Source organism: Carlito syrichta, unplaced genomic scaffold (assembly GCF_000164805.1).
Source record: "Carlito syrichta isolate Samal-C Ts95f unplaced genomic scaffold, Tarsius_syrichta-2.0.1 Scaffold91575, whole genome shotgun sequence".
NCBI lineage: Eukaryota > Metazoa > Chordata > Mammalia > Primates > Tarsiidae > Carlito > Carlito syrichta.
The window spans coordinates 19,974-44,489 of record NW_007035671.1 but is presented as its reverse complement, the minus strand read 5'-3'; the positions used below and the strand labels follow the sequence as shown (position 1 = coordinate 44,489).

The window sequence follows — 24,516 nt, the reverse complement described above, 5'->3', positions numbered from 1 at the left end:
ATGGGGGCTGTGCGGGAGCCTGGCTCAAGCATCCTCACGGGTGAGACCAGCAGACCTGGGAGCTCCTCACCCATGGCTTTCTGTGGCTCCCGTGGCCAGCTAGCCACACCTCCTTGCTGGAGAGAGTAACGAACAGTAATTTACAAAGGAGGAAGCGGATCTGAGACGGGGGCTTGGAGGTGGGCTCTGGGTGGAGGCTCACACAAGCTGACCCCCCGGCCTGTGGTCCTCTGTGTGGACCCAGAGATGGAGGCTCCTCCTCTCTCCACTGCCCGCCCTCAAACCCTGTGTGGGCAGGGGAATCATAGACCCCAGAGACGTCCACGTCCTCGTCCCAGAACCTGTGAGTGTGTGGCCTCACATGGCAAAGGAACTCTGCAGAGGAGATTAAAGTTGCTGCCTCTGAGATGGAGGTGACCCTGGGTTATCTGGATGGGCCCAGTGCATGAGAGGCAACCCCCCAAAATCTGGAATTATCTTTTGGAGGGCAGGTCTCCTTGTAGTACAGGCTTCCCCTGCTAGGTAAGTGTTCTAGGAACCCATCGGCATCAGTGGACCAGCTGGTATCACTGTGAGAGGCTGTGCTCGGCTTCAGGGGATTATTTTTGGGGGAAGTCTTTCAAAACGTATGTTTGCCCATTTCATGATGGGTGATCTACGAGTGCACCTGCCCACACTGTGCGGCGTGTTCAGCAGCTATTGACCCAAAACAGCATGCCCCCAGTCCCCACCTTCCCTACTCATCTGATCTCTCCCTGAGCAACTTTTTTTTTTGTTTCCCTGGATAAAAAAAGTCCTCAAAGGGAAACATTTTGCAGATGTGGATGGAAGAAGTGAAACAAAAAAATGGCAGAAGCACTCAAAGGCATCCAAGTTGATGAGCTCAAAAACTGTTTTGAGCAGTGGAAAAGTATCTTGATGGGTGTATTGCATCAAACGGAGAGTACTTTGGAGGTGACTGACGTTTAAACATGTAAGAATAAATACACAACTTTTTTTTTTTTTTGAGTTGGAGTCTCACTCCGTTACCCAGGCTGGAGTGCAGTGGCACACTCACGACCACCCCAGTGTCAACCTGCTGGACTCTGGCAATCCTTCCGCCTTAGCCTTCCAAGTAGCTGGAACTACAGGCGTGGGCTACCACACCCGGCTAATTTTGAAATTTTATTTTATTGTAGAGATGAGGTCTCTCCAAGTTGCCTGGGCTGGCTTTGAACCCACGGTTCAGACAATCCACTCGCCTTGGCCTCCCAAAGTGCTGGGATTACAGGCTGAGCTCCTGAGCCTGGCCATACAACTTTTTTTTGAGTTGGAATCTCACTCTGTCGCCCAGACTGGAGTGCAATGGCATGCTCCTGGCCACCGCAGCCTCGACCTGCTGGGCTCCCGTGATCCTTCTGTCTTAGCCTTCCAAGTAGCTGGAACTATAGGTTTGTGCTACTACGCCCGGCTAAATTTTTTTGATTTATTGTAGAGACGAGGTCTCACCAAGTTGCCCGGGTGGGTCTCGAACCTGCGGGCTCAGGCAAGGCACTTGCCTTGGCCTTCCAAAGTGCTGAAATTACAGGCTGAGACCCCAAACCCGGCCACACGACTTTTTAACGAGTCAATTCACAAGTGCTTACGAGTGGAGAACTTTCTTGGCTGGCTGCAGAAGAGGAAGCCTGAAACATGCAGCAGAGAGAGGTGGGCTTTGAAGATGAAGGGCCACAGGCCTCCAGAAGCTGAGAATGACCCCCCCACCCCACTGACAGAGGAAGCAGGGACCCCACCGGAACACCGCACAGAGTTGGATTCTGCCGACCTCATGGGAGCCTGCAGTGAGGAGTGCAGCCCTGCTGACACCCGAGCAGGGCTTTCCCCTTGCGGAACCCGGAGATCGCGAGGGATGCTGTTCTCAGCCACTGAACTGGGGTGGTGTGTTACAAAGCTCAGGAAATGGATCCAGGGGTGAAGGCCGCGACGAGTCCATGCCAGGCTGCTTCTCTCACAGGGACCCTGTTCTCACTGCTCTGCCCCGATGCCCAGGCATGTGGGAGATGCTCAACAGAACCATGGTGAGGGGCAAATGTGCCCAGAGAGGTCGGCTGACCTGCCCAAGGTCACAGAGCCAGCAGGGAGCAGCGTGGGGGCAGAAGCCAGAACCTGGATCCAGCTTTTTCTGGGATCCTTTGCTGAGGGTTGTTTGTTTTTCAGGAAACACACCTGTGACCTTTCAGGGTTTCCTTAGGATGGGGCACCACTTCTGCAGATTGCCTCCTTAGATGTGTGCTTCCGAGATGCAGAGGCTGCAGGCAGGTGGCAGAACTGTGGGGGATGGGGCAACCTGTCTGGGCAGCTGCTGTGTGCCAGGCCCTCTGGTTCTGCTGGGGCCGTAGACCTGGGCTGGACCCTGGGTGAATCATGCACAGGTCATGTCCTCTGGGAGCTTGGGGGTCAGTGAAGGAGCATGAGGGAACAGCATTATGGCCTGGGCATCTGGGAGGGCTTCCTGGAGGTGGAAGGTTTCCTGGAGGTGGCCCCAAGTTGAAGCACCTGCCAGGTGAAAAGTGAGGGCAGCGTAGAAGGACTTTCAGGCAGAGCCAGCAGTGCATCTGTGAGTGTTCTAGGGGGTGGATGCATGTGGCTGAGTTGTGAGACAAGCTGGAGATGGCCAGGGCCCCTGCGAACCTGGGTCAGGAGGGTTAACTTATTTGAAGATGGGGTGCAAGCAGAGACAGGCCCTGGGACAAGTGGCCGTAGACCTGGGCAGAGCTCCTGGGGGCATTTGGGTGTAGAACGAGTGGCCGACTTTGGCTCCAAGGCAGGAAGCCATGACTTCCCATCACAGGACAGCTGCCCCTCCTCCCAGGGGTCTCAGCGGCAGCTGTAGGCTTTCCTTCTGGCCTCCGGCCTCCATAAGGGCTGGAGCTCCACCTGGCCAGCCTGGTCCTGCAGCCCTGCCCCTGCCGGGGTTTGGCCCCCATCGAGGGAGGAAGGGGTGAGGCTGCCAGCTCTGACCCTGCACTCCACCTGGACTCTTCTGCAGTGCTTGTCCCCAGCAGGGGTCTGGCTGCTGTCCTGAGGACGCTGCCCATGTTTCATGACGAGGAGCACGCCCGGGACTGCGGTCTGCCTGAGGACGTCCTGGTGCTGCCGTGAGTGTGGGCTCCTCTGGGGTCCTGGGCAGGGGATGACCCTGCTGTCTGGAGTGGGGGTGGGGGCACAGGTCCTGAGACTGCACATTGCCGGCCCAGCCCACGAGAGCCACGTGCATTAGCCTGTGTCTAACATCACTCACTTTCCCGGGGCTTTAGGAGTGACCCACAGTCCACAAGAGCCTGAGCCTCACAGGGCCCAGGAAGAGGGCAAGGCCTGCGGCTGCACACGTGCCTGCTTCTCTTTCCCCCCCATCCTCTTCCCCGGCCCCCTGAGCCCGGGCTGGCTCAGCAAGGCTGATGAGGGTACCCAGGTCTAGGGACTGTGCCCATCACGAGCGGCCAGCTGCCCAGGTGGCTTACCTCCCACCAGCGTGCAGTTTCCTCCATTTCTTGGGTCTATCCCTGGTGCCCCTCACAGCTGGGGACTGAGCTGGGAGTCGCCCTTGTGGTGGCCGGCCTCCCTGCAAGCGAGCCTCCTTCCAGAGGTGTCCCCTGGCTGGTCATGGGCTGGTCTCAGCCTCCCTCTCAGAACTGCGAAGATGGCTCTGCTCTGGGACAGCCTGTCCTGGCCCACATCCTCACTCTTCTTGGGAACCCAAATCCTAGTCCTTGGGGACTCCAGGTGGAAAGGAGGCCGGGCCCTGTACCCGAGGTGCTGAGAACTTGCTACATTCAGAGTCCAGGATAGACGGCCACTAGTGCAGGGACCCTAGCGGGGCCAGAGGGAAGCAGAGCGGCTCAGGGGGCTTCGGAGCAAGGGGGGGCAGAGTGGGAGTCTGCCGTTCTGCCTCCTGCAGCCCCGCCAGCCCCGGCCAGAGGGTCATCTACAGGGTGCTGGAGTGCCAGCCCCTCTTCGACTCCAGCGACATGACCATCACTGAGTGGGTTCAGATCGCCCAGACCATAGAGGTAGCAGGGCTGTGGGGTGTGGGCGGGGCCGGAGGGCGGGCCTGGAGACTGTGGGCGGGGCTGTGGCACATGGGCGGGGCTGGAGGGCGGGACTGGAGGGCATGGGCGGGGCTGGGGTGTGGGCGGGGCTTGGGGTGGGGCTAATGGGTGTGGGCGTGACTGGGAAATATGGGCGGGGCTGGGAGGTATGGGCGGGACTGGAAGGCAGGGTTGGGGAGCCAGGGCGGGGCTGGGGGCTGGGTGGTGCGGCCTGCAAAAACACTCAGCAGGTCAGGAGCCACCAGGTCTGCAGTGGAGCAGCCATGCCCAGCCTAAGACCCGGGAACATTTCACCTCAGGGGCAAGGCTGTGAGGCCTTTTCCTCCATGCAAGCAGAGGGTGGGCACTGAGGGCCACGTCCATTCTATGATGAGGAAACAGTGTGGACAGCCCTCTTGGTTTGTTCACGCAATTGGCTTGTCCCAGTTAGTTTCGGGGGCGTGGTGTGCAGTGCTACCTCAAGGTTGACAAGCTCCACGTGCCTGGTCCGTGTCCCTCTGACCATCCCCCTCTGCCAATCCCCTCCCCAGTTGTGGTCATCGTGGATTTAGAACCACTGAACCCCTGGCAGGGTCTCTTGGTTTACAGCATCCGGTGCTCACCCTCAGCCAGAACCCCCTTCCCCCCAGCCACACCCTCCCTCTCACCCATCGGTTTTTCTTCTCTCTTCCCCCAATCCCCACCTTCACTGTGGTGCTCTCTATGACCCAGCTGCCTCCTCTGGGTGGGGGGACCTCCCACCCCCTCTAGTCCCCGTTCTCACCTCTTCTGCTAAGAGCCCCGTGCTCCCCTGAGTGGAATCACTTGAACTCCCCCTTCCTGGCAGCCAGTGGGGAGAGCAGTCCCACCTTGTCTCCTGCCTCAGGGGAGAACAGCTTCCTTGGCCTGCCCCCCACCCCAGCTGCCTGGGACAGTGGTGGTCCAGGGCAGGCTCCTCCCCCCGTTTGTGCCTGTCAGCGCCCGCGGAACCAGGCCTGACCCCTTTGCGGAGGCCCACGAGGGTGTCCTGCCATCCCACCACCCCACCACGTACAGCCTCACCGTGGCCACCTGGCCCAGCCTCCCTGCCGCAAGTGGACAGCAGAGGGCGCCCTGCCCTGCCGTGGCATCCTCGGCTCCTTGGCTGTTCCCGACTCACCCAGCTTGGTCTTTTGATGGGCCACCTGGGAAGGCCCGCTTGGGGAGGTCTGTGCTTGGTGTGGGGCCCCTGGCTCTTGGAACTCTGGCCCCTAGCAGCCACAGCCTGGGCCAGCAGCCCTGTGGGTGGCCAGAGGCCAGCCTCACTCCTGCCCATCTGTGCCTGCCTGTCTGCCCGGATGGGCTTCCATGCAGCCTACCAGATCGCCTGTTGCTCTAGGAAGCGACTGTGCCTTGACCCCTCAGGTGTCCCGCTGCCCATCCATTCTGTCTATGCCTGACCCCCCACTGGACGGCGAGGTTCCTCACTTCCACTGCGCCCTGCTGTCCCTGAGGCGCGGACCTCACTGAGAGACTCTCCAGAGCATCGGCTGAGTTCCGGCATGGCCCCTTGCTGGGCATGGCCTGTCTGGGGTGGCTGGGGGGGACCATTCCTGTCCCCAGGGAGTGTCCAGAGGCTCTGGATGTCCCTAGTGTTATGGGCTCAGCCGAGTGGTCAGGGAAGTCGTCCTGGAGGGCGAGAGGAGCACAGGGGTCCTGAGACTCCAGGCCGGGGCTCGCCTTCCAGAGAGGGCCTTCCGGACCTGCAGGGCAGAGTCCTGCGGTGCCTTCCCAGGCCCTCCCTGTGCATCTGTGCCCTTTCCACCCGCCGGCTCCTGCCCTGACCACTTGCCCTCCCACAGAGACACTACGAGCAGTACCATGGCTTTGTGGTCATTCATGGCACCGACACCATGGCCTTCGCCGCCTCTGTGCTCTCTTTCGTGCTGGAAAACCTGCAGAAGACCGTCATCCTCACGGGTGCCCAGGTAACCCCCAGACGGGGGATCTGCAGGGCAAGTCAGTGCTGTTGGGGGCTGAGGTGGGACCCCCGCTTCTGGCTCCACCCACCCGTTCCCAAGGGTGCTCCTGCTGGGTCTGTGGGGCCAGGGTGCCAGCCCCGACCACCTGCGAACAGGGGCCGTGCCTTGCACAGCTGTGAGGCCCTGGGAGCACCCAGAGCCCAGCCCAGCTCACCCCCATCAGCACGAAGCTTCATTTCCGCCTACCCTCTACCATGGACCTCACGTCTGCCGCCCACTGTGCGGCCTAAGGCTCTGCATGGTAGTTGCTGTCAGAGCAGGTGCCCGAGAAGGCTCTAGTCATTCCCCCACCTTTGTCCCTCTTGTCAGTCCTCCCACTGTTATTCCCACTAGGCTGTCCTCAGGGAGCCTGGCTCCTGAGGCCCCTGTCTCTCCCTCACCCAGCACACATCCCCCGAGCAGAGGCCGTGGAATGTTCTGGAAAACTGCTGGACCCCCTGCAGGGCCCACTGGAGGCTGGTTTGGGGTCCCTGTTGCCTGCAGGTGGCTTCATAAGAGCAAAGCCCAGAAGCCGCAGGGGCAAGGTCTTGCATGGGAAACTGGTAACTGTGTCCCTCTGAACAGAACTTGGTGCAGCTCTAGGGACGCCCTCTTGCCAGATCTGCCAGTGCCATTCAGGGAGGTGGCTCAGCGTGCCCCGGCTGTCTACCCTGCCCATCTCCCCCGTCCCCCACAGGTTCTTCCGGTGCGATGGCCCCACTCAGAGAAGGCCTGGGCCTGCTGCACATACCTGCTGGCAGTGGAGCCTCCCGCTCTTGTCACCCTGGCACACGCCACCTCCCGTGTTGGGGCTTGTGTAGGATGGACAGGCTCAGGAGGACCTGCCTCTTCCCAGACCCTCCTGGGCTCCAGGGAAGTGGGACTCCTGCCGGCCTCTCCTGGCGACAAGGGGCATGCCGTGGGTGCTGTGGGACCCAGGAACGTTCACACGCATGTCCTGCTAACCCTCCCACTGGCCTGTGGTGAAGCTTTCTTATCCCTGTTATGCCCATGGAGAAACTGAGGCTCAGGCCAGGGGCTTACCTACAGCAGTGCACTGTAGGCTTCCCCAGGCCAGGACTTTTTCCCTAGGAATCCCTTTGCTGACCACTGCCCGCCAGCTCCTTCTGAGGGTCTTGGCCTCTGCACACCCCATGACAGGCCCACTTGTCTGCATCTCCTGGGACACACTGCTCAGTCGTCCTTGGGGTGCTGCCCCCATGGTAGACACAGGACAGGTCATCAAGGGACAGCTGGACTGTGCCCAGGCATAGCTTAGGAAGTTCTTTCCATCACAGCAGGCCCACCCTCTGTGTGGCCCACAGTTTTGCCGAGGTAGTGCAGCGCCCTTAGGGCCGGGGAGCTGGGCTGGGCCCCTAGGGGTCCTGTTCCTCCCAGTGTGGGGCCTGGCTGGCCCCCAGCTCGCAGCCTGGACACTCAGGCCTGCAGAGGGGGCAGGCGGGCAGGTCAAGTCCCCAGGCCCAGGCTGGCATCATTGGCAGGGACAGATGTTATTGGTGGCCTTGGACATGGCCTGGCACCCCGGCTCCTCAGAGTGGCCCTGTCCCCCCAAAACCCCCAACTCCATGCCGTTCCCCACAAGCCCCAGCCTGCCCTGGCCATTCTGTGTCCCAGACTCCCGAGGGGTTTGCCTGGAGACTGACTGGCCCTCCCAAGCTTCCTGGGTCTCAGTGCCGCTCCTGGTCTTCCCCAGGTGTCCATCCATGCCCTATGGAGCGATGGCCGCGAGAACCTGCTGGGAGCACTGCTTATGGCAGGCCAGTACGTGATCCCTGAGGTACTAGCTGCTGTGTGGCGGGGGCAGGGTTAGAGGGTCAGATGATGGGGGCCGGAGCCTGTGTGCTCCCAAGCAGAAGGAAACAGTCACCCCCAAACTCACTCCCTAGATGTCACTGTTAGCAACTTGTTGCGCTTTCTTCCAGATTTTGTATTCTGTGTGTTTATATTATAGACACGTATGTAAGTTTCCATGAAATGGGTTGCATCTAACACACACACACACACACACACACACACACACACACACACACACACACACACACATTTTTCTGAGTCAGGATCTCACTCTGTTGCCCAGACTGGAGTGTAATGGCACGGTCACAGCTCACTGCAGCCTTGAATTCCTGGGCTTGGGTGATCCTTCTACCTCAGTCTCTCGAGTAGCTGGGACTGCAAGTGCATGCCATCATGCCCAGCTAATTTTGTTTTTTGGTAGAGATGAAGTCTTGCTGTGTTGCCCAGGCTGGTCTGGAACTCCTGGGCTCAAGCAATCCTTCTGCCTTGGCCTTCCAAAGTGCAGGGATTATAGGTGTGAACCACTGTGACCAGCTAATTTAAAATATTTTTTTTTGTAGAGATGAAATCTTGCTATGTTGCCCAGACTGGTCTTGAACTCCTGGGCTCAAGCCAACATAGCTTTGAAGTTATTTTCTCCTCTCTCATGTGTTTCCCTGTGTCACGTGGCATCACAGCAAGATATTTACAAATGTTGCCTGTCACCTCACTCGGGCAGGGGCAGAAGTAGGAGTGTTTCTGTCTTCAGTGTCTTCCTCCGGGGCAGGCAGGCGCCACACCTGAGAAGGGGCTTGACCAAAGGCAGTGTTTTCTGTCCCCATTCCACTGCCCAGGTCACATCTGCTTCTCTCCAGGGGAACATATCTCGAGCAGCTCAGAGACTGGGGGGCAGAGACTGCCTCCCCCCACTTCTGAGCAGGGTCCTGCAGGGACTCGCCCTAGGGAGGGGTCCCTGGAGTCACCTCGCTCAGCACCTTGGGGCTGAACTCACCAGGGGGCCCTGAGAAGCAGGGGCGGAGAGGGAGGGGCATGTGAAGCCCTTCCTGCAGCCAGCCCCCTGCACGCCCTGTGCCCTAGTGTCCCAGACTCCTGTAGGCTTGGGTCTGCCCATGGGTGGGTGGCCAAGCAGGAGGGTGTCTGAGGGCAGCGGCCATCCGCGGGACCTGCTACTGGGAGGGTCTCACCTGTGGCAGGTAGGTGACAGTCCAGCCTCCCCTTGGGTCTGGGGGTGGGGAAGAAGGGGTCCAGGACAGGCCAGCCCTGGCCCTGAGCCATGCCCCTCCCATCCCGCAGGTCTGCCTGTTCTTCCAGAATCAGCTGTTTCGAGGCAATCGAACCACCAAGGTGGACGCACGGAGGTTCGCGGCTTTCTGCTCCCCCAACCTGCCACCTCTGGCCACCGTGGGTGCTGATATCACAAGTGAGCCTGCACCAGAGCCTCGTGGGGGCTGTTGCTGGGAGAGGCACCTGGGCTTCCACAGGGCGGGCGTTCCCTGAACCGGAGAGAGCATGGCTCGCGGTCCTGTCTTGCCCCTGCTCGGTTCTGCCCTGGTCAGAGGAGAAGCCGGCAGGCCACACACGGGGGGGAGGGAGGGGCTGTGTGGCTGCGGAACTGGGGGTCCCTGCAGGCTGGAGCTGGAGATTGGGAGGGGAAGTTTGAGGGATCTGCCGCTTGTGTGTCCCACCCTAGCCCCATGCCCAGGAACTCCTCTCAGTGACTGTCTGGCTCTGCCACACACACACCGCGGTGCTCCCTGGGACCTGGGAGTTTTAGGGGAATCTCTCTGTCCTCTGTGGCTGGAACCTACCCTGAATCCTGAGACTTTCCCCTGGGGAAGCCTGGCCTTGACCTTGCCTAGAGAGTGGTGCCCTGGCCTCCTGCAGGGCTCAGGGCAGCTCCCAGGGCCACTGTGTCTCCACCTGAAGGCCCCCTCCTAAGGCAGCCCTCCTTCCTGGACTCTGGGCTGTTCCTCAGCCTCTCCCCAGTCCCTGCCCCTCTAGGTTCATGGTGGGCATGGCCAGCCCTTCTGACTCCCCTGGCACCCAGCAACCCCTTCCTGGGGGCAGGCAGGAACATCTGCCCTCTTCTCCTGTGAGTGGGATTCTGAGGCCTTTTGGTCCCCGGCCCTGGTATTTCAGGGCCAGACCTGAGTCTCAACCATTTCTTACTGAGGGGGCATCCTGGGGCTGGTTTGTAGCCCAGGGCAACCTGGTTCCCTGTCCTCATCCCCCTGACTGCAGGGTCCTGTCCCTGGGGACCCGGTCGGAGGAGGCACTGGCCTTCCTTTGGGGGCGTTTTGGGGTTGTGATGCCTCGCCTGGGGCTGGGCTCCCCACGTGTGGTGGGGTGAGGCTGTCTTCCAGAACCAGAGCAGCTGTTCCCGTTTGACCGCATGATGGCAGCACCCCAGCCCTTTGGAAGGCAGGGATGCCCCCTCACCCATGCCACACCTCTGTCTGGGCCTGGGCTGTGGCAGAGCTGGTGGGCAGACCTGGGGTGTCCCTGGGGGCTGGGAGAGGCCAGCTCCTCAGGTCTTTTAAGAAGGACCAGATCCCTCCAGAGAGAGGGGTGGGCTGTGAGCAGCTGGGCCTTGACCTCCTGGGGCAGGGCTTTCTGGAAGTTTCCCTGGACTCAAGGTACTGGAGAGAGGGGGCCTGGGATGTGGCCGGCAGGGCAGGGACCTTCCTGGCACACCTGCCGAAGAGGGGGGCAGGAGGGGCTGGGGCTGTCCATGGAAATTCCAAAAGCCCCAGCACCTTTGGATCCCAAGGCAGGAGTCCAGGCTGCCCCTCAGCCCTTCAGCCAGACAGAACAGGAAGAAACCACAGAAGTCCTGCTTCCACAGGTGGGAAACTGAGGCAGAGAAGGGCAGGGTCACACAGGGAGGTGTTGACTCAGCCTGAACCTTGACTATAATTCTGAGGCTGTCACCCTGCAACTCTCTACCCCTGCTGTTCACTCAAGAACCTTCCAGGGAGTGGACAGCCCAAGACACCTCCGTGTGTCAGTAGCACACCTGGTCTCAGGGGCCAGGCAGGGGTCCACAGAGGGCTGGAATCAGTCTGGAAGGCATTTTGGAGGAGGTGGCCCAGGAGCTGGTGCTGTGGTGCCCTGTCTTGCCTGCCAGGGTTGGGTGGTGGCCCTCGGCCCCTCCCACCCAGGAAGAAGGAGCAGCGTGGTGGTGTGGGCGGCCGCCCCGAAGGTCTGGCTCCCCTGTGGAGACTGAGTCACACCTTATCTGGGGCTCGGGAGTGGAACTTCTGCCAGTGGGTGGAACCCACCCCCTGCAGGGCACAGAGGATTTCACTCTGGATTCTAGGGACTCTGCCAGTGCCATGCACCAAGTCTGGCCAGGCCAAGTAATGCAGGACATGCTGAGTTCGGGCAGCTCCCGGGCACAGTGCTGAGGCTGACCTTGAGGGAGAGGCTGCCCCTGCCCCTGGCCCATGGTCCCGGAGTGCGTTTCCCATGTGTGTGGGTGTGTGGGAACCCGAGGTCTTGCCTGCCCTGCTGATGTCAGGCTGCCAGGCCGGTTCTGGCACAGGTTTTGAGAAACTCCACACCCTGCCCAGGGTGTGGCTGCTAGACCCCTAGGGAGGGAGCCTCAGGGGCTGAGAGAGGCCCAGGTTGGGCAGCTACCCTTCCATAGTCAGCTGGGAACACTGGGAGTTTTACTTATCCTCTGGGAAGGTGTGGGACTGGGCTGGCCACGGAGTCACAGTGGGCTGGGTACACAGGAGGCCGCTGGGACAGTCTGCTGGGTGCCCAGGCAGGAGTGGTGGGGCCCTGCTGTCCTGTGTGTCCGAGGCACATGCCATCCACATTGGGCCCCCAGGAAATCCATGTTCTCACCCTCAGCCCCTCCTGCCCCTCACCTCTGTGCTAAGCCCTGGCCCACCCTACAGAAGGCGGGGAAGGGGACACTGCTACCTGACTCTGGGACCTCACACCAGTTACTCATCGTCTCTGGGCCTTACACCAGGTCACCCCATGCAGGGTCTCAGTGCCTTCCTCTGTGCACTGGGAGAAGCCACCTCTCTCCCAGACATGCCAGAGTGCCTGGGCTCGGCCATGTTGGGCTTTGGGCCACAGATGCCACACTGCAGCTCCGTGCTGGGCTTCTGATCTGTGGAACAAGGGGGCCACGGTCCCTTTTGCCGGGGCTGTTCAGGAACTGAGTGAGGGCCTTGCCTGTCACGGTGCCACCATCCCTCCTCTCTCCCTGCCTCTGGGTGTGGGGACAGCCATTCCCCTGCCCTCCAACAGACTCGGGCAGGAAGGACCCAGGGTTCCAAGGAGTTGCCTCCACAGACCTCAGGAGGTGAGAGGCTGACCGCAGGCCCCTTTGTCTCTGTGTAGTGTCCCTCTGCGGCCGTAACTCTTTGGTGGTGGCAGCAGCCTGCCCCCCCAACACCTTATCTGCTTGCCCAGCTGAGACACATGTCCCTCAGTTGAAGGACAGCTTGTGCTGCCACTGCGTGGGAGCTGATTGGTGCTGCGACCTCTGGTGGAGGTGGGAGCCTTGCCCCCTCCCTCTTCTCCCCCAGGGCCCCCACACTTCCTACCCCCTTCAGCTCGACTCCAGTGTCAGAAATGTCCTTCTGGAAATGACAGTGGTAGAAGTAGCAAGGGTAGAAGTAGCAGGAGACACTTGGGCTTACATCCACAGGGAGCTGTTGCAGGGGGTGGGAGGCAGGGCTGGGAGGAGGAACCCTACCAGGTCCTGGGCCTTGGTTCTCGTCTGTGTTCCCCCTCTCCGGGCCTCGGTTTCCCTGGACTGCAGGGTGCTTGCTGCCTGGACCGACTCTGATGTTGTGCACTGCGGTGGTGACGTTGTGCACAGGCTGTCCTATGTGGAGGGTCCGAGGGAAGGGACTCTTCCCTCGAGGCTGGCCCCTGCTGGTTGAGAGGCCAGGCTTGTGGTGTCAGTCCCCTGTCCCCATCCATGGAGGCGGGGAGGCCAGGAGACCCCTGGGGGTTTGGGTACTGGAGAGCAGCAGCCTTCAGACCATGGGTGGCCCCTGGTGAACTTCTCGTGTGCTGCATTCAAGGGGCATCATCTCAGATGTCTGCCCCCTCCACTCTCCAGAGCCTGCAGTGCCACTATCATGCACCCTGGGCATGGGGAGGGGTGATGGGCACAGGTGAGGTCTCTAGGATTTGAGGGTGAATTAGAGGGAGGCTTTCTTTCTCCAGAGGTGAGGGGTCCAGAAGACTCATTCATTCCTTCACTCACTGACTCGATGGGCAGTGGCACTGTAGGTGTCTAGCAGGGGACAGACGTGACTGGCTGGTCAGAAGATGCTGCCTGGCCTCTCTTGGGACCTAGTGCAGCGATAGCTTGGGGTCCCCACCTGGGCACACCTGAGGCCTTCAAGCCTTCACCCTGCCCTGTACACACTCCATGCAGCCCCCAGGACCCAGCCAGACCTCTGTCTCTATGGGGTCCTCCTCACCTAGCCAGCCCAGCTTCCCCCGGGGCCTGTCACCCTAGCCAGTGTGTCACCCACTGCTCGGCCTCAGTCTCCCTCCTGTACCTTGAGTGCCTTCTCCCCGGCCCTGTGTGTGCTCAGGGCTTGGCCCGGGCCAGCATGAGCCTCTGGGAGGGGAGGCAGGGCAGGAGGCTGAGGGAGGCGGCCTGCTTAAAAGGCTGGAGGGCCGGGTTGGGGTCCCTCTGACGTGTCATCATCTCAGGCTTTGACATTACATCAGAGGTCACTCTGGCCAAACTGGCAAATGTGCTGGGCCGGCCAGGACTGAACCTGGATGCTCAGCCTTTCCCTGTCATCCTCACAGTCAACAGACAGCTGGTGCGGAAGGTTGGCGGGCAGGAGGGGCTGGTGGTGCACAGCGACATGGAGCGCGACGTGGGCCTGCTGCGTCTCTACCCTGGGATCCCCGCTGCACTGGTAGGCATCACCTAACTACCCTGACCCTGCAGCACTGCGTGCCCCTGTGTTCTCCCCAGTGCCCTACCTGACTGGCGTAGACCCCACATGGAATTAGGGCGTCCACAGTGTGGCCCTGTTGGCAGCACTTCTGCTTCTGACCCCCAGGCCTGTCCCAAGCTCAGGCCCAGAGAACACCCCCCGAGGCTGCCCCTGGCTTGCGTGAAGGGCCCTGGGATGTGTTCCTCCCCTACTGTCGGAACCCTGTGGCCTCATTTGCGACACGGCTTGTCTGTGTGACTCTGGTGGACATAGTGCTGTGTCCCAGCAGTCCTCCGGGGCCAACGGGGAGTGGTCCCAGGACTCCTGTCACTGCTTTCGGGCCACCCTCCATCTGCTTCCTGCCATCAGCCCCTCAGCCACCAGCTGTCGGTGGGTGGCTGCCTCTGTCCTGCTTCTCTGACGAGGCTCAAGGCCCTGTCCTCTGTCGCCTGGGTGGAGGACGACAGCCTCTCGGGGTGTGGGCTCCTCATGTGTTTCTGCGGCAGCGTCCCTTCCCCACAGGCTGATCACTCAGAGCACCCCCTGCCATGGGTAGAGCTGCCCGGCTGCTGCCCTTCCAGCTCCCCTGATGGGTCTCCACGGTGTCCTGTCATGCTACATCAGGCATCAAGCCCTGCAGATGGGGCATCCTGCTGGAGAGCATGGTGGAAACAGCCCACAGCCCTAAGTGTGCCCCTGTGTCCTGCGCAGCCTTGGGCAGGAGAGGTGCCCACAGCATCTGGCTTGGGGCCCCTCCCCTCCGGACGGCAGTGGAAGGCACAGGGCAAGCCTGGGTGGTTCCGACTTTGGAGCAGGAAACTGAGGCCCTCCTCTTCCGGCACTCCCCCTACCCCACTCCCCTGTAGGTCCGGGCCTTCCTGCAGCCTCCCCTGAAAGGTGTGGTCCTGGAGACCTTCGGCTCAGGGAACGGGCCCACCAAGCCCGACCTGCTGCAGGAGTTTCGGGCAGCCGCTGAGCGCGGCCTGGTCATCATCAACTGCACCCACTGCCTGCAGGGATCTGTGACCTTGGACTACGCAGCTGGCATGGTAAGGGTGGGGAAACCGAGGCTGGGAGAAGGTGACGGCCCAGGGGTACAGAAGGAGCCAGGCTCTGACTTGTACCCCACTCGCTGGGGGGTGGGTGGGAGAGACGTTCTGAGGGGAGTGGGGTTACCCCAGGCTGGACCCCCGGTTAGCTGCCCTTTCCTGCCCGTGCGCCTTGTCTTTGCAGGCCATGGCGGAGGCCGGCATCATCTCAGGCTTCGACATGACATCAGAGGCTGCCCTGGCCAAACTGGCGTACGTGCTGGGCCGGCCAGGACTGAGCCTGGACGCTAGGAAGGAGGTGCGTGTGCTGCTCCGGCCATGGGCAGCACTCACGTGTGCACACCTGGAGTGACCAGGAGAAGTCGGGGGCCCAGTCCAGTGCCTTGATGGGAAGAGGAGGGATGTGGGGCTCCCCATGGGGCGAGGGGAAGGCTGGATCTGGGGCCCAGGCTCCCCCCCAACCCTTCTCCAACCCCAAGCCCAGGCCCACCATGCGGCACCTTCTGGGAGAGACTTGGGTCCCGGCGCCAGGCGAGGTTCCCCCAGCTGTCCTCAGGACACCCTCCTCTGCTTCCAGCCTTCCCACGGTGGCTCAAACACAGCAGTCCCAGGCCTTAAGGCTGCCAGCCCCTGGGGCTGGGCAGAGGCTATTGGGGTCTCTGGAGACCCTGAGCTGGTGGGGCTGGAGAGCAAGTTTGGCCTTGTGCGGGGTCCCGGCTGCCATCACATACTCCAGCCTGAGGAATGGTACACACAAGCCACGTTCCAGGCAGGCCCTTACTCCATGCCTAGGGGAGCCTGGCCCCTCAAAGCTGGTCGGGGCTGCTCCTCTGGCCCTGGCAGAACCTATGCCCTCAGTGTTCTCTTCCCCAGCTGCTGGCCAAGGACCTTCGGGGGGAGATGACGCCACCTGTGGTGGCCGAGCACCGGCCCTCGCTGCAGGACAGCATGCTGGGACGTGGGGTCACAGGGCTCCTCAGTCTGAGTGGCAGTCAGGTAATGGCAGTGCAGATGGGTGGTGCGGGGGCCTGCATGGCAGGCTGGGGCCACGCACCCCCTCTGTCCTCCTGGGACACACAGGTGTGAGGCCCTGCCAGCCTAATAAGCTGAAAATAGCCAGGTGCGGCCTGGGTTCCAGGCCCGGGAGGAAGGCTTGGGGTCCACAGCGCAAGGACATATAGGATCCCTGGGACAGTGGCGGGAAGGGCCAGAGTGACGTTGTGGAATCTTGTCGGCGTGAAGATGGTGGGCACGCAGTGGGCCGCTGCTTTCTGATGGAGCACTGTCCTTAGTCCAGGATGCCAGAGGGTGAAGGGAGGAGGCTTGTTCAGGGGTATCCCAGGCTCTGGAGGTTCCAGGCCCCACACCTGCACCCAGTCGTGGTCCAGCCTCTGAACATATCCCCTTGCAATTGAGGTGTCCAGATCTAGGACGGAGTGGGCAGCTGGGGACCTGCTTCAAGGTCTGTGTTCCACAGGGTGGCGGGGACCTCCCTGCACCCCACCACATGCCCCTTTGGCCTCTGGGCCAAGCATTGAGGCCCGGCATGGGGCCCAGGCAGGCAAGAGCATTGCTTCCCAGTGCTGTCTCGAGGTCTGCTGCAGGCCTCACATGCCTCGGTGCGGGGGTGGTAACTGCCACTTGCTGGGGCGGGTGATGACCAGATGAAAGAGACTGACCTGTGTGGCCTGTTATTAGGGCAACTGTGTGGACCTCAGTGCTCTGGGAGTGTTGGTGGAGCAGCCTTGTGACCAGGCCGGGCCGTGTGTGCTGGGCTTGGTGGCACCTCTGGGGCCTCTCCTGGAAGCCTGGCCTTCTGGCGTCCTGGGGAGACCCTGGACACCTGAGTGCTGGTGGCTGATCTGGGAGCCTGCAGCCATGTGGTGAGGGGCCCTCCTTTCCAGGGCAGGGGGCCCGCCTCCTTCCCACGTGCCTTGCAACAGGTGGCTTAGACTCTGTCCCCAACAACAGTGGAGACAGATGAGGAAATGAACCTTGGAGGGCGGGTGGCAGGCCCTGATCACACAGTTGGTGAGGACAGGACCAGATGGTGTCATTGTGTCCTGGCCTTTGCTCCCGGGAGTTGGGGTCTAATGTGGCCTCTGGGTAGGGTAGTGATATTTGAGCTCCCCATGCCATGGGACCAACAGCCGCCCGTGTGGGCGATGGCAGGGTTCATGCAGCATGGGGGTGTGGCAGCCCACTCATTCTCCTGAGGGGCGCTGAAGACCCCAGAGGGAGGCCTGGGTCCCAGGGTGTTGTCACTCCCCACCCAGGAGGCCGATGCTATGCGGGACGCCCTGATGCCCAGCCTGGCCTGTGCTGCGGCCCACATTGGTGACCTGGAGGCTCTGCGGTTGCTTATAGAGCTGGTGAGCTGCCCCACCCTCAGGGTCCAGCCCTGGCCATGCCAGGGCTCTCATGGGCAGGACAGCCTCTCAGCCCTGCCAGCTGGCAGGGCCTCACCCTGGTTTCGGGGTGCACCTTCCCTGTGGCCTACCTCAGGGGGTCACATGCCCTTTCCTCATCCCAGGGCAGTGACCTGAACCTGGATAACTTTAACGGTCAAACCCCATTGCATGCGGCTGCCCGGGGGGGCCATGCTGGGGCGGTCACCATGCTGTTGCAGAGAGGTGTGGATGTGAACACCCGGGACCAGGATGGCCTCAGCCCACTGCTGCTGGCAGTGAAGGGCAGGTAGGAGGAGCCGCAGGCTGCACAGAGTCTCCTTGGGCAGGCTGGGCACAGAGATGGCGATTTCCTATGGTCCCATGCCTTCCCTGGGCAGAAATGAGAGAAGCTGAGGACACCTGGCTCCTAGAGCCATGCCTTCCTGGCCTGGGTCCCAGGTGGGAGCAGCAGCCATATGAATGTGAACAGGACTGGAGAGAGTGGCCTGGCTCTGGGCAGGGTGGCCAGGGGTAGTTTGTGAAGAAGATGACCTCTAGGTTGAGTTGAGTGGGCCCGGTAAGACACCAGAACTGAGTTTCCAGAAAAGAAAGGTGCCAGGGACAGAGCATGAGGGGACTTTGATGCTCCCTGTGGGGCTGGGCTGGGGATGAGGCAGGCCTGGGGTTGTGTGGTTTCAGGGTCCCCACCCAGCCCCAGCCAATGTGCTCTGGGTTCTCAAAGGCAGGGCCCAGCCTGGGCAGGTGTGTGTGTGTGTGTGTGTGTGTGTGTGTGTGTGTGTGTGTGTGTGTGTGTGTGTGTGTGTGTGTAGGTCTGCCTTGCCAAGGTGGAGACCCAAAGACCCTGGGCCAGCCAAGGTGGGGCACATGTATGTGGTGGGCGTAAGAGGACTGGTCACCTTCAAAAAGGGTTGGGAGACACTGGTCACTGGGCAGAGAGGCAGCGGGACCACCGGTCCTGTGGCCAGGGCCATAGGATGGGGTACCTGTAGGCTTCTTCCTGGGCTTCTGCACCCTGAGCCTCAGTTTCCCCACCTGACCCGGGCACGAGTGTGCTTGTGTGTGTGCTTGTGCATTTCCCCTTGTAGGGGTGGCCTGTGAGGAGTCCTGTTGAAGAAAAAGACCTGTAATTGGGTGGCCACCCAAGGGAGCTGGAGACCCTGACCCGGGACCCAGCAGACTTTGCCTTCCCACCTCCCAGCCCCAGCCCCGGACCCTCTCCCTGGAGTGACCCAGGTGGGTGCAGGGCCTGGGCCGTCAGCCACTGAGGCTGGAGCAACAAGGTTGGGCCGAGTGTCTTCTCCTGAGGGTGGGTGTCTCCTTTCCCTTGGGAGGCCCGGCCTGGAAATGGGGCCATCACATACCCACTTCCTGCATCTCTCCCAGGGTCAGGCCTGGCCTGCATGAATGACAGTCAGAACTCCGAGGGGGTGGGAGAGGTGGCCATGAGGGCGGGCAGGCCCTGTGCCCCTTCTGGGGGCCTCACATTCCCATGAAGCACCGCCTTCCTGCCCCAGGCCTAGCAGCTTGAGACCTGGCTATTCCTCAGGGGTGTCTCAGGGCTGTCCTGCCCTGAGTTATTTTGGGGGGCTGCTGACGAGTCCCATGGAGTGACCCCAGGAGTGTCGCAGCCCTAGCTCACCATACTGATGTGGCTAGTCCTGGGTCCCCTCCCCAAAAGGGAGCCCTAGAGTGGGTGCATAGCACTTTGAGAAGGGGGCATTAGGAGGAGGGTGTTCTTTCTAGGCTCCTCGGAGTGTTGAGGGTGTCTCAGAATGGGCCTGGTGGGTGGATGGGTGGGTGAGAGGCTGTAGGTGTGCCCTGGCACCCAGGCTAGGGTGCTCTGGGCTGGAGACTCCAGCCTGGGCGGCCTTGGGCGTGGGTGGGTCGCGCTGAGATGAGCTCACACAGGCATGCCCCCCTTCCCTCCCGGCTCACTGCACACCCCAAACTGGTCTCCCAGCCTTGTTCCCCACCAAGCTCCCTGGGGCTGCCCATCTGGTCCTGCCTGGGACCACGGGGGAGCTCTGCTGAGGGGTACGGGGAGGCCTGGGGGCACACTCACTCCGTGGCTAAAGAGTGGGGTGACTGTGATTTATGGCGCCGTAAGGGCGGGGCACAGTCACCCCCATGGCACTGAGCTGTGTGGCTGCCTTGCTGGAGCCTGCCCCTGCCCTGCCCTATCCCCAGCAGACGGCTCATTGGCTTGGCTTGGGTGATGCTGCCTCTGGAAACTGCCCTCAGCCCCCAGCCCTGGCCCCTGGCCTGCCTGACTCCACAGTTGCCATGTGTCTGCCAGGGCCTCATCCCACCCTACCCCAAGGGCTGTTGGGCCTGATGGGTTCTGTGTCCCCAAAGCCTTGAATCTGGCCAGAAGGCCCTTCGTGATCTGTGATCAGTGCTTGGGGGTGCAGTGGGGTTGATCGGCCTGGTGTGGGGCTGGCCCACATCTTCCAACCGTGGAGCCAGTGCAGAGAACACCTCAGAGCTGACCCCTGCACACCCGAGGTGTCTTGGGAGGGGGCCCTGGACAAGTGGTGGGACTCAGATGGCGGCATCGCCTGGGCCTGGGCAGAGGGTTGGGGGTTCGGCCCTGGCCTGGAGCCAGGGCTGTGGAGTCTCGGACGGACAAGCCTTGGTCCCTGTGGCGGGGCCGATAGTCAGTGTGCCCCTTCTTTGGTAGGCATCGGGGCATCATTGGGCTGCTGCGGGCAGCCGGAGCCTGCCTGTCCCCCCAGGAGCTGGAGGACACAGGGACAGAGCTGTGCAGGTGAGGGGACAGGGCAACGTGTGTGGGGGCCTCGGAGGAATGAGAGCCCATCCTGCACTCTGTGTGCATCAGCTCGGCTGACAGGAGGAAGTGTCTGCGCAGACTATGTTTGGGGGGATTCCCAGTGGACAGCACAGTCCAGCAAGGGTGTGTGTGTGCATGTGTATGTGGATATGCATGTTCGTTTGTGTGTGTATGCATGTGTGGTGGGCTGGAGGAGGGGCCGGAGGGTGAGTGGGAGAGGGGCCGGGAAGTGGGCTGGGCATGGTTGTAGCCGGAGCTGCATTTGGGAAGGTGGGGGTGGGCGGGGAGGAGGGGAGCTGACTGCCTGGCAGGGTGTCCCCCAGGTCCCTCACGTCCACGAGTGGGATGAGTGCCCACGTGGCCCCTGTCCTGACATAAGCTGGTTGCAGGCCCAGCACCCACCTACCCGGCTTCCTAGCAGCCACCGGCCAGTGTGCCTTCTGACTTCATGGCTGCCAGAGTGACCACCGTTTTGTTTTGGGGGAGACTGAGGCACAAGGAAGCTCCTGGTGAGGGTGTGGTGGGGCCCGGTGGAGGGCAGGCTGGGGCTGCAGAGCTCAGCTCCCTGCTCTGCCCCCAGTGGCCAGGATCATTGCCCCCTTCCCCTCCCCCACCCTATGCCTCGAGACTTGGTGCCGCCTCCTGTGCCTAGCCTGGGCTGCCTACAGGTGGGACGGGTTCCAAGACCACTAGAGACCCAAAAGGGAGAAGCAGAGGCAGAGGCTGAGGAAGACCGGGGCCACTGTGCTGCAAGTGGCTGGGCCAGTGTCTCTGTAAGCCAGGGGCCCCAGGCCTGGGGGGGAGGGGTGGGCTGGGGTGCCTACCCATCTGGGGAGGACCCAGAGCTGGCCCCTGCCCCATCCCCATGCCTTGGCATCCTCAAGGCCCCCTGGCCTGGGGATGGGGGATGGGGGAGGTGGGAAATCCCCCTGGCCCCAGTCTCAGCCACTCCTGTCCTGATCTTCAATGTCCAGGAGACATACGTGTTGCTCTCTGGTCCAGTCCCTGCCCTTGCCAGTGATTAGGGGCACCAGGCGGGTTCTGGTGGGCACAGGAGGGAGGGGCTTGTGCTGAACCTTGGGGACTGCCCACACCCACTGGTCTTGGCTGTGAAGGGACTTCTGGGGGACTTGACCCAGGGCCACACCTCAAGAAGGCCTTCTTGGCTCCACCGACAGATGGGAAAACTGAGGCAGCAGTCAGATCACATGGGAGATGGGACTAGACCCCTCTGGGACTCTGCTTGGAAAGGGGCTTGGCCAAGCCGGGCTGCTTGGCTAGACTTGAGGTGTGGGAGAGAGGGACCCTCTGGGCCTTCCTCGGGGCCTTGTCTCTCCAGGCCAGCCCTCGTGGGGGGCATGGGGGTGGGCCCAGGAGGGACCCATGAAGTTATCCAGTGTGATTCACCCCTGAAATTACCCACTGCCACAGTGGGACTGCTGCTGCTGTTTCCTGTTTAGAAGCAGAGTCACTGGGGGCCTTCTGGAGGAGGGGTGGACCCTCCCCCAGGCCACATGCCTCCTAGCACACCTGGAGGGTCCTGAGGCCTCTCAGGATGGGGGCTGGGCTCTTCCCGGGAGGGGTGGCAGGGTGATGGGGACCCGGTAAGGACCAGACAAGTGCTCCCCACACCCCTTCTCCAGGGCAGGTGGGTCCAGAGTGCCCCCCAGCCAGGACCCCACCCCGTGCAGCCTGCTGGGATCCAGGACCAACCCCCTACCCCTGGCACCTCCTGTGTCTCCCTCTCCGCCTCCACAGACCCCGCCCCAAGGAGAGCGATGTTGTGAAATATGAAACTGGCAAGGGGCACTCAGCAGGTGGGGGGGGTGTGTGTATATGTGTGCATGTGTGTGTGCCTGTGTGTGTGTGTGCGCGCGCGTGCGCGCGTGTGCACGCCCTTGACCTGAGTCACAGTCACACCCACTGGGTGAAACCAGACTCCAGGCCGCCTGCTGGCCCCCAGTGACTCCTGCCCCAGGGCGGGCTGCTGCTGGGTCAGCTGTTTGGGGCTGGCTTTGTAAGAGTGCCCAGGGCATCTAGGGGGTGGGGGAACAGGGGGCCAGATGAATGGTGTCCAGCAGGCCCTGACAACCTCCCTCCGTCCTGCCCCAGGCTTGCATCCAGAGCAGACAGTGAAGGCCTGCAGGCGTGGTGGCAGGCGGGGGCCGACCTGGGGCAGCCGGGCTATGACGGGCACAGCGCCCTGCACGTCGTGAGTGCCCCCACCCCCCCGGCGCCCTCTTGGAAGGCTGCCACCTTCAGGAAGGCTGCCCCGACAGTTCCACAAGCCCCCCTGCCTCTGCCTACCCCGCAAATGCCCATCTCCCAGGAGCAGAAAATGCCTGGCTCTCCTGGTGCCAGACCAAGCTGACCCCTTCTCCGGGAGCTGTCCTGGTGCAGGACCACAGGCAGCTGTCCCCTTCCCTGGGATCTGTGGGGACCAGGAGAAGGGAGAGCCCCTGGGACCCTGTGTGTCTGGGCAGGAGGAGGGGAGGGTGTCCTGGGGGACCTGGGTCGTTTGGCCTAGGCTTCCGGCCAATGCCCCTGAGGCAGCCCCTCCCCTGTGCCCCCCACAGGCAGAGGCAGCTGGCAACCTGGACGTGGTGGCCCTCCTACAGAGCCTTGAAGGTAGTGTTAGTGCCCAGGACCCAGGCCCAGTAAGTTCCCGCCCTGGGCAGAACTGACCTCCTCTCCACAGGCCCTTATGAGCTCCTAGCCCCGTGGCTGGATCCTGGCTCGGGGAATGTATCCCCAAGTGCCGTTTCTGGGGATGGAGCCCTGGGAGGCTGAGGTGGGTCAAAGCCAGTCCTGGGCCAGCCGATCCTTTCCTGTGGCTTCTGGGGGTGAGAGGGAGACGGGAGCAGGCAGCGACAGCTTCCTGAAGGAAAGGCTGACTCAGACCTCCTTCATTCTGTCTAGTGGGCTGCCCCGTGATGGGCCAGACCCCAGCATGGAGGGCTCCAGATGCCTACACCGCACGCCCAGCCCACCGGGACCACGGGGCTGCGTGCTTCCACCTGCCTCCCAGGCTGGGCCCCAGGGGTCGCCCCCACTCCCCACTCCGGTGTCTGGCCCTCCTATGTAGTCTCAAAGCTGGCTGGGTTGGCCCAGGCCCTGGGGCTGGGCCCCACACACAGGGTGCCTGGGCTTGCCTCTCTGCCTTGCCTTTATCACTACCTGGGCCTCTACGTGTTCTCGGGAGACCTCATATTTTCAGGAAGTGCTGCCTGGCGTCTAACTTGAAGTTGTCCAGCTGTAGTGCAAGCCATTCCTTCCTGTTGGGACCTGCTGGCGCAATCTCAGGCACCCCGCCCCCGGCTCTCTCACCGGGATGCACCCCCACTGCTGGGACTGCTTCCTGTCTGTTTCAGGCAAAGCCCAAAGGTCTTTATTGGGCAGAATGGCAATAAAGTTGCTCTGGGGACTGCTGCCTCCCCAGGTCCCCAAAGCCTGGCTCTGAATGGGTCTGTCTGGGACTGTGGGTATGCGTGTGGGCAATCAGACTCCAGGTTCTGGGGCAGAAGGCCATGTCTGCAGCACCCTGGGGGTGAGAGGGACACTTAGCCAATCCTTCCTCAGGCTGCTGAGTGTGTGAGCCAGGCCAGGCGCCGGTGGGGATGGCGGTGGGGGTGGGGGAGGCAAACTGCCCTCCTTTCCAGCTGCCCCTCCCCCCTCCCTGCATTCCTCAGGCTGTTCCCTCCTCCAGACAACCTCTGTCCACCCCCTCACATCCTACTCCTACTTGGGAGCTTGAAGCCACCTGCTCTAGGCAGCCCACCACCCGATCTGGACGCACACACTGCCCCTGCTTGATTCCCTGGACTATGTAATTCTCTGGACTGCCCCTTCCCGATTGCTGTCTGGTTTTCCATCACCCCGGTCTTCCCCTACCCATCCCCATCACAGGCCAGGGACAGGCCAGGGCTCCAGAGGGGCTGAGGAAACCCGTGGACATCAAGGGGGATTTTGCAGCCTGGCGATGAGCCCCTTGAAGGCTCTATTCCAGGCCCCGCTCAGCCTGGAGCCCCTGATTCGGCACTCAGGCCCCCTCCAGGGGAGGCAGGGAAGGGTGGTCTGTGCTGGCCCTGGCTGTGCCAACGTAGGTGGGCCCGGCCATGGGCAAATATGCCTGTGGGCAGGTGTGCCCGTGGGCAGGAAAGTTGGGCCTGTGGCACTTCGAGGTCAAGGGCGGCCACAGGACTTGCTCAAGGCCCAGCTGGGGCTGAGATCGGCTGTTTGGACCCCTGGCTGGTTCTGGGCCCAAACTTTAAGCAGCTCAGCGGAGCAGGGCATGCCCGGGCACAGGCCCCAGCATGTGGGCACTGGCCTGAGGTGGTCAGGGACTCCCCCTGGCCCAAACAGTTGCTGGCCTCTCCTTGCAGGGTGTGAGGCGTGTGGGGGCTGCCTCCCTCCTGGCCCTCTACCTACCACATGAGGACTCCTGTCTGCCAGT

The 24,516-nt window shown here is 62.0% G+C and overlaps 1 protein-coding gene across 1 annotated transcript; it reads left to right on the top strand.

The window, feature by feature from the left end:
- Positions 1 to 23,369, top strand: ASPG (asparaginase). Its single transcript, XM_021713090.1, has 16 exons — positions 1 to 40; positions 3,029 to 3,137; positions 3,938 to 4,049; positions 5,909 to 6,034; positions 7,782 to 7,865; positions 9,176 to 9,302; positions 13,679 to 13,791; positions 14,679 to 14,861; positions 15,046 to 15,159; positions 15,735 to 15,857; positions 17,138 to 17,233; positions 17,395 to 17,558; positions 19,953 to 20,039; positions 22,176 to 22,275; positions 22,640 to 22,720; positions 23,281 to 23,369. The coding sequence occupies exons 1-16, from the start codon at positions 1 to 3 to the stop codon at positions 23,299 to 23,301; spliced, it is 1,680 nt and encodes a 559-aa protein (XP_021568765.1). The 3' UTR covers positions 23,302 to 23,369.
- The last annotated feature ends 1,147 nt before the right edge of the window (positions 23,370 to 24,516 follow it).

Coding starts and splice junctions, on each gene's coding strand:
- ASPG (XM_021713090.1), top strand. CDS start 1: ATGGGGGCTGTGCGGGAGCCTGGCTCAAGCATCCTCACGG. Junction 17,234..17,394: donor TGCGGTTGCTTATAGAGCTG/GTGAGCTGCCCC, acceptor TCCTCATCCCAG/GGCAGTGACCTGAACCTGGA. Junction 22,276..22,639: donor GGCACAGCGCCCTGCACGTC/GTGAGTGCCCCC, acceptor TGCCCCCCACAG/GCAGAGGCAGCTGGCAACCT.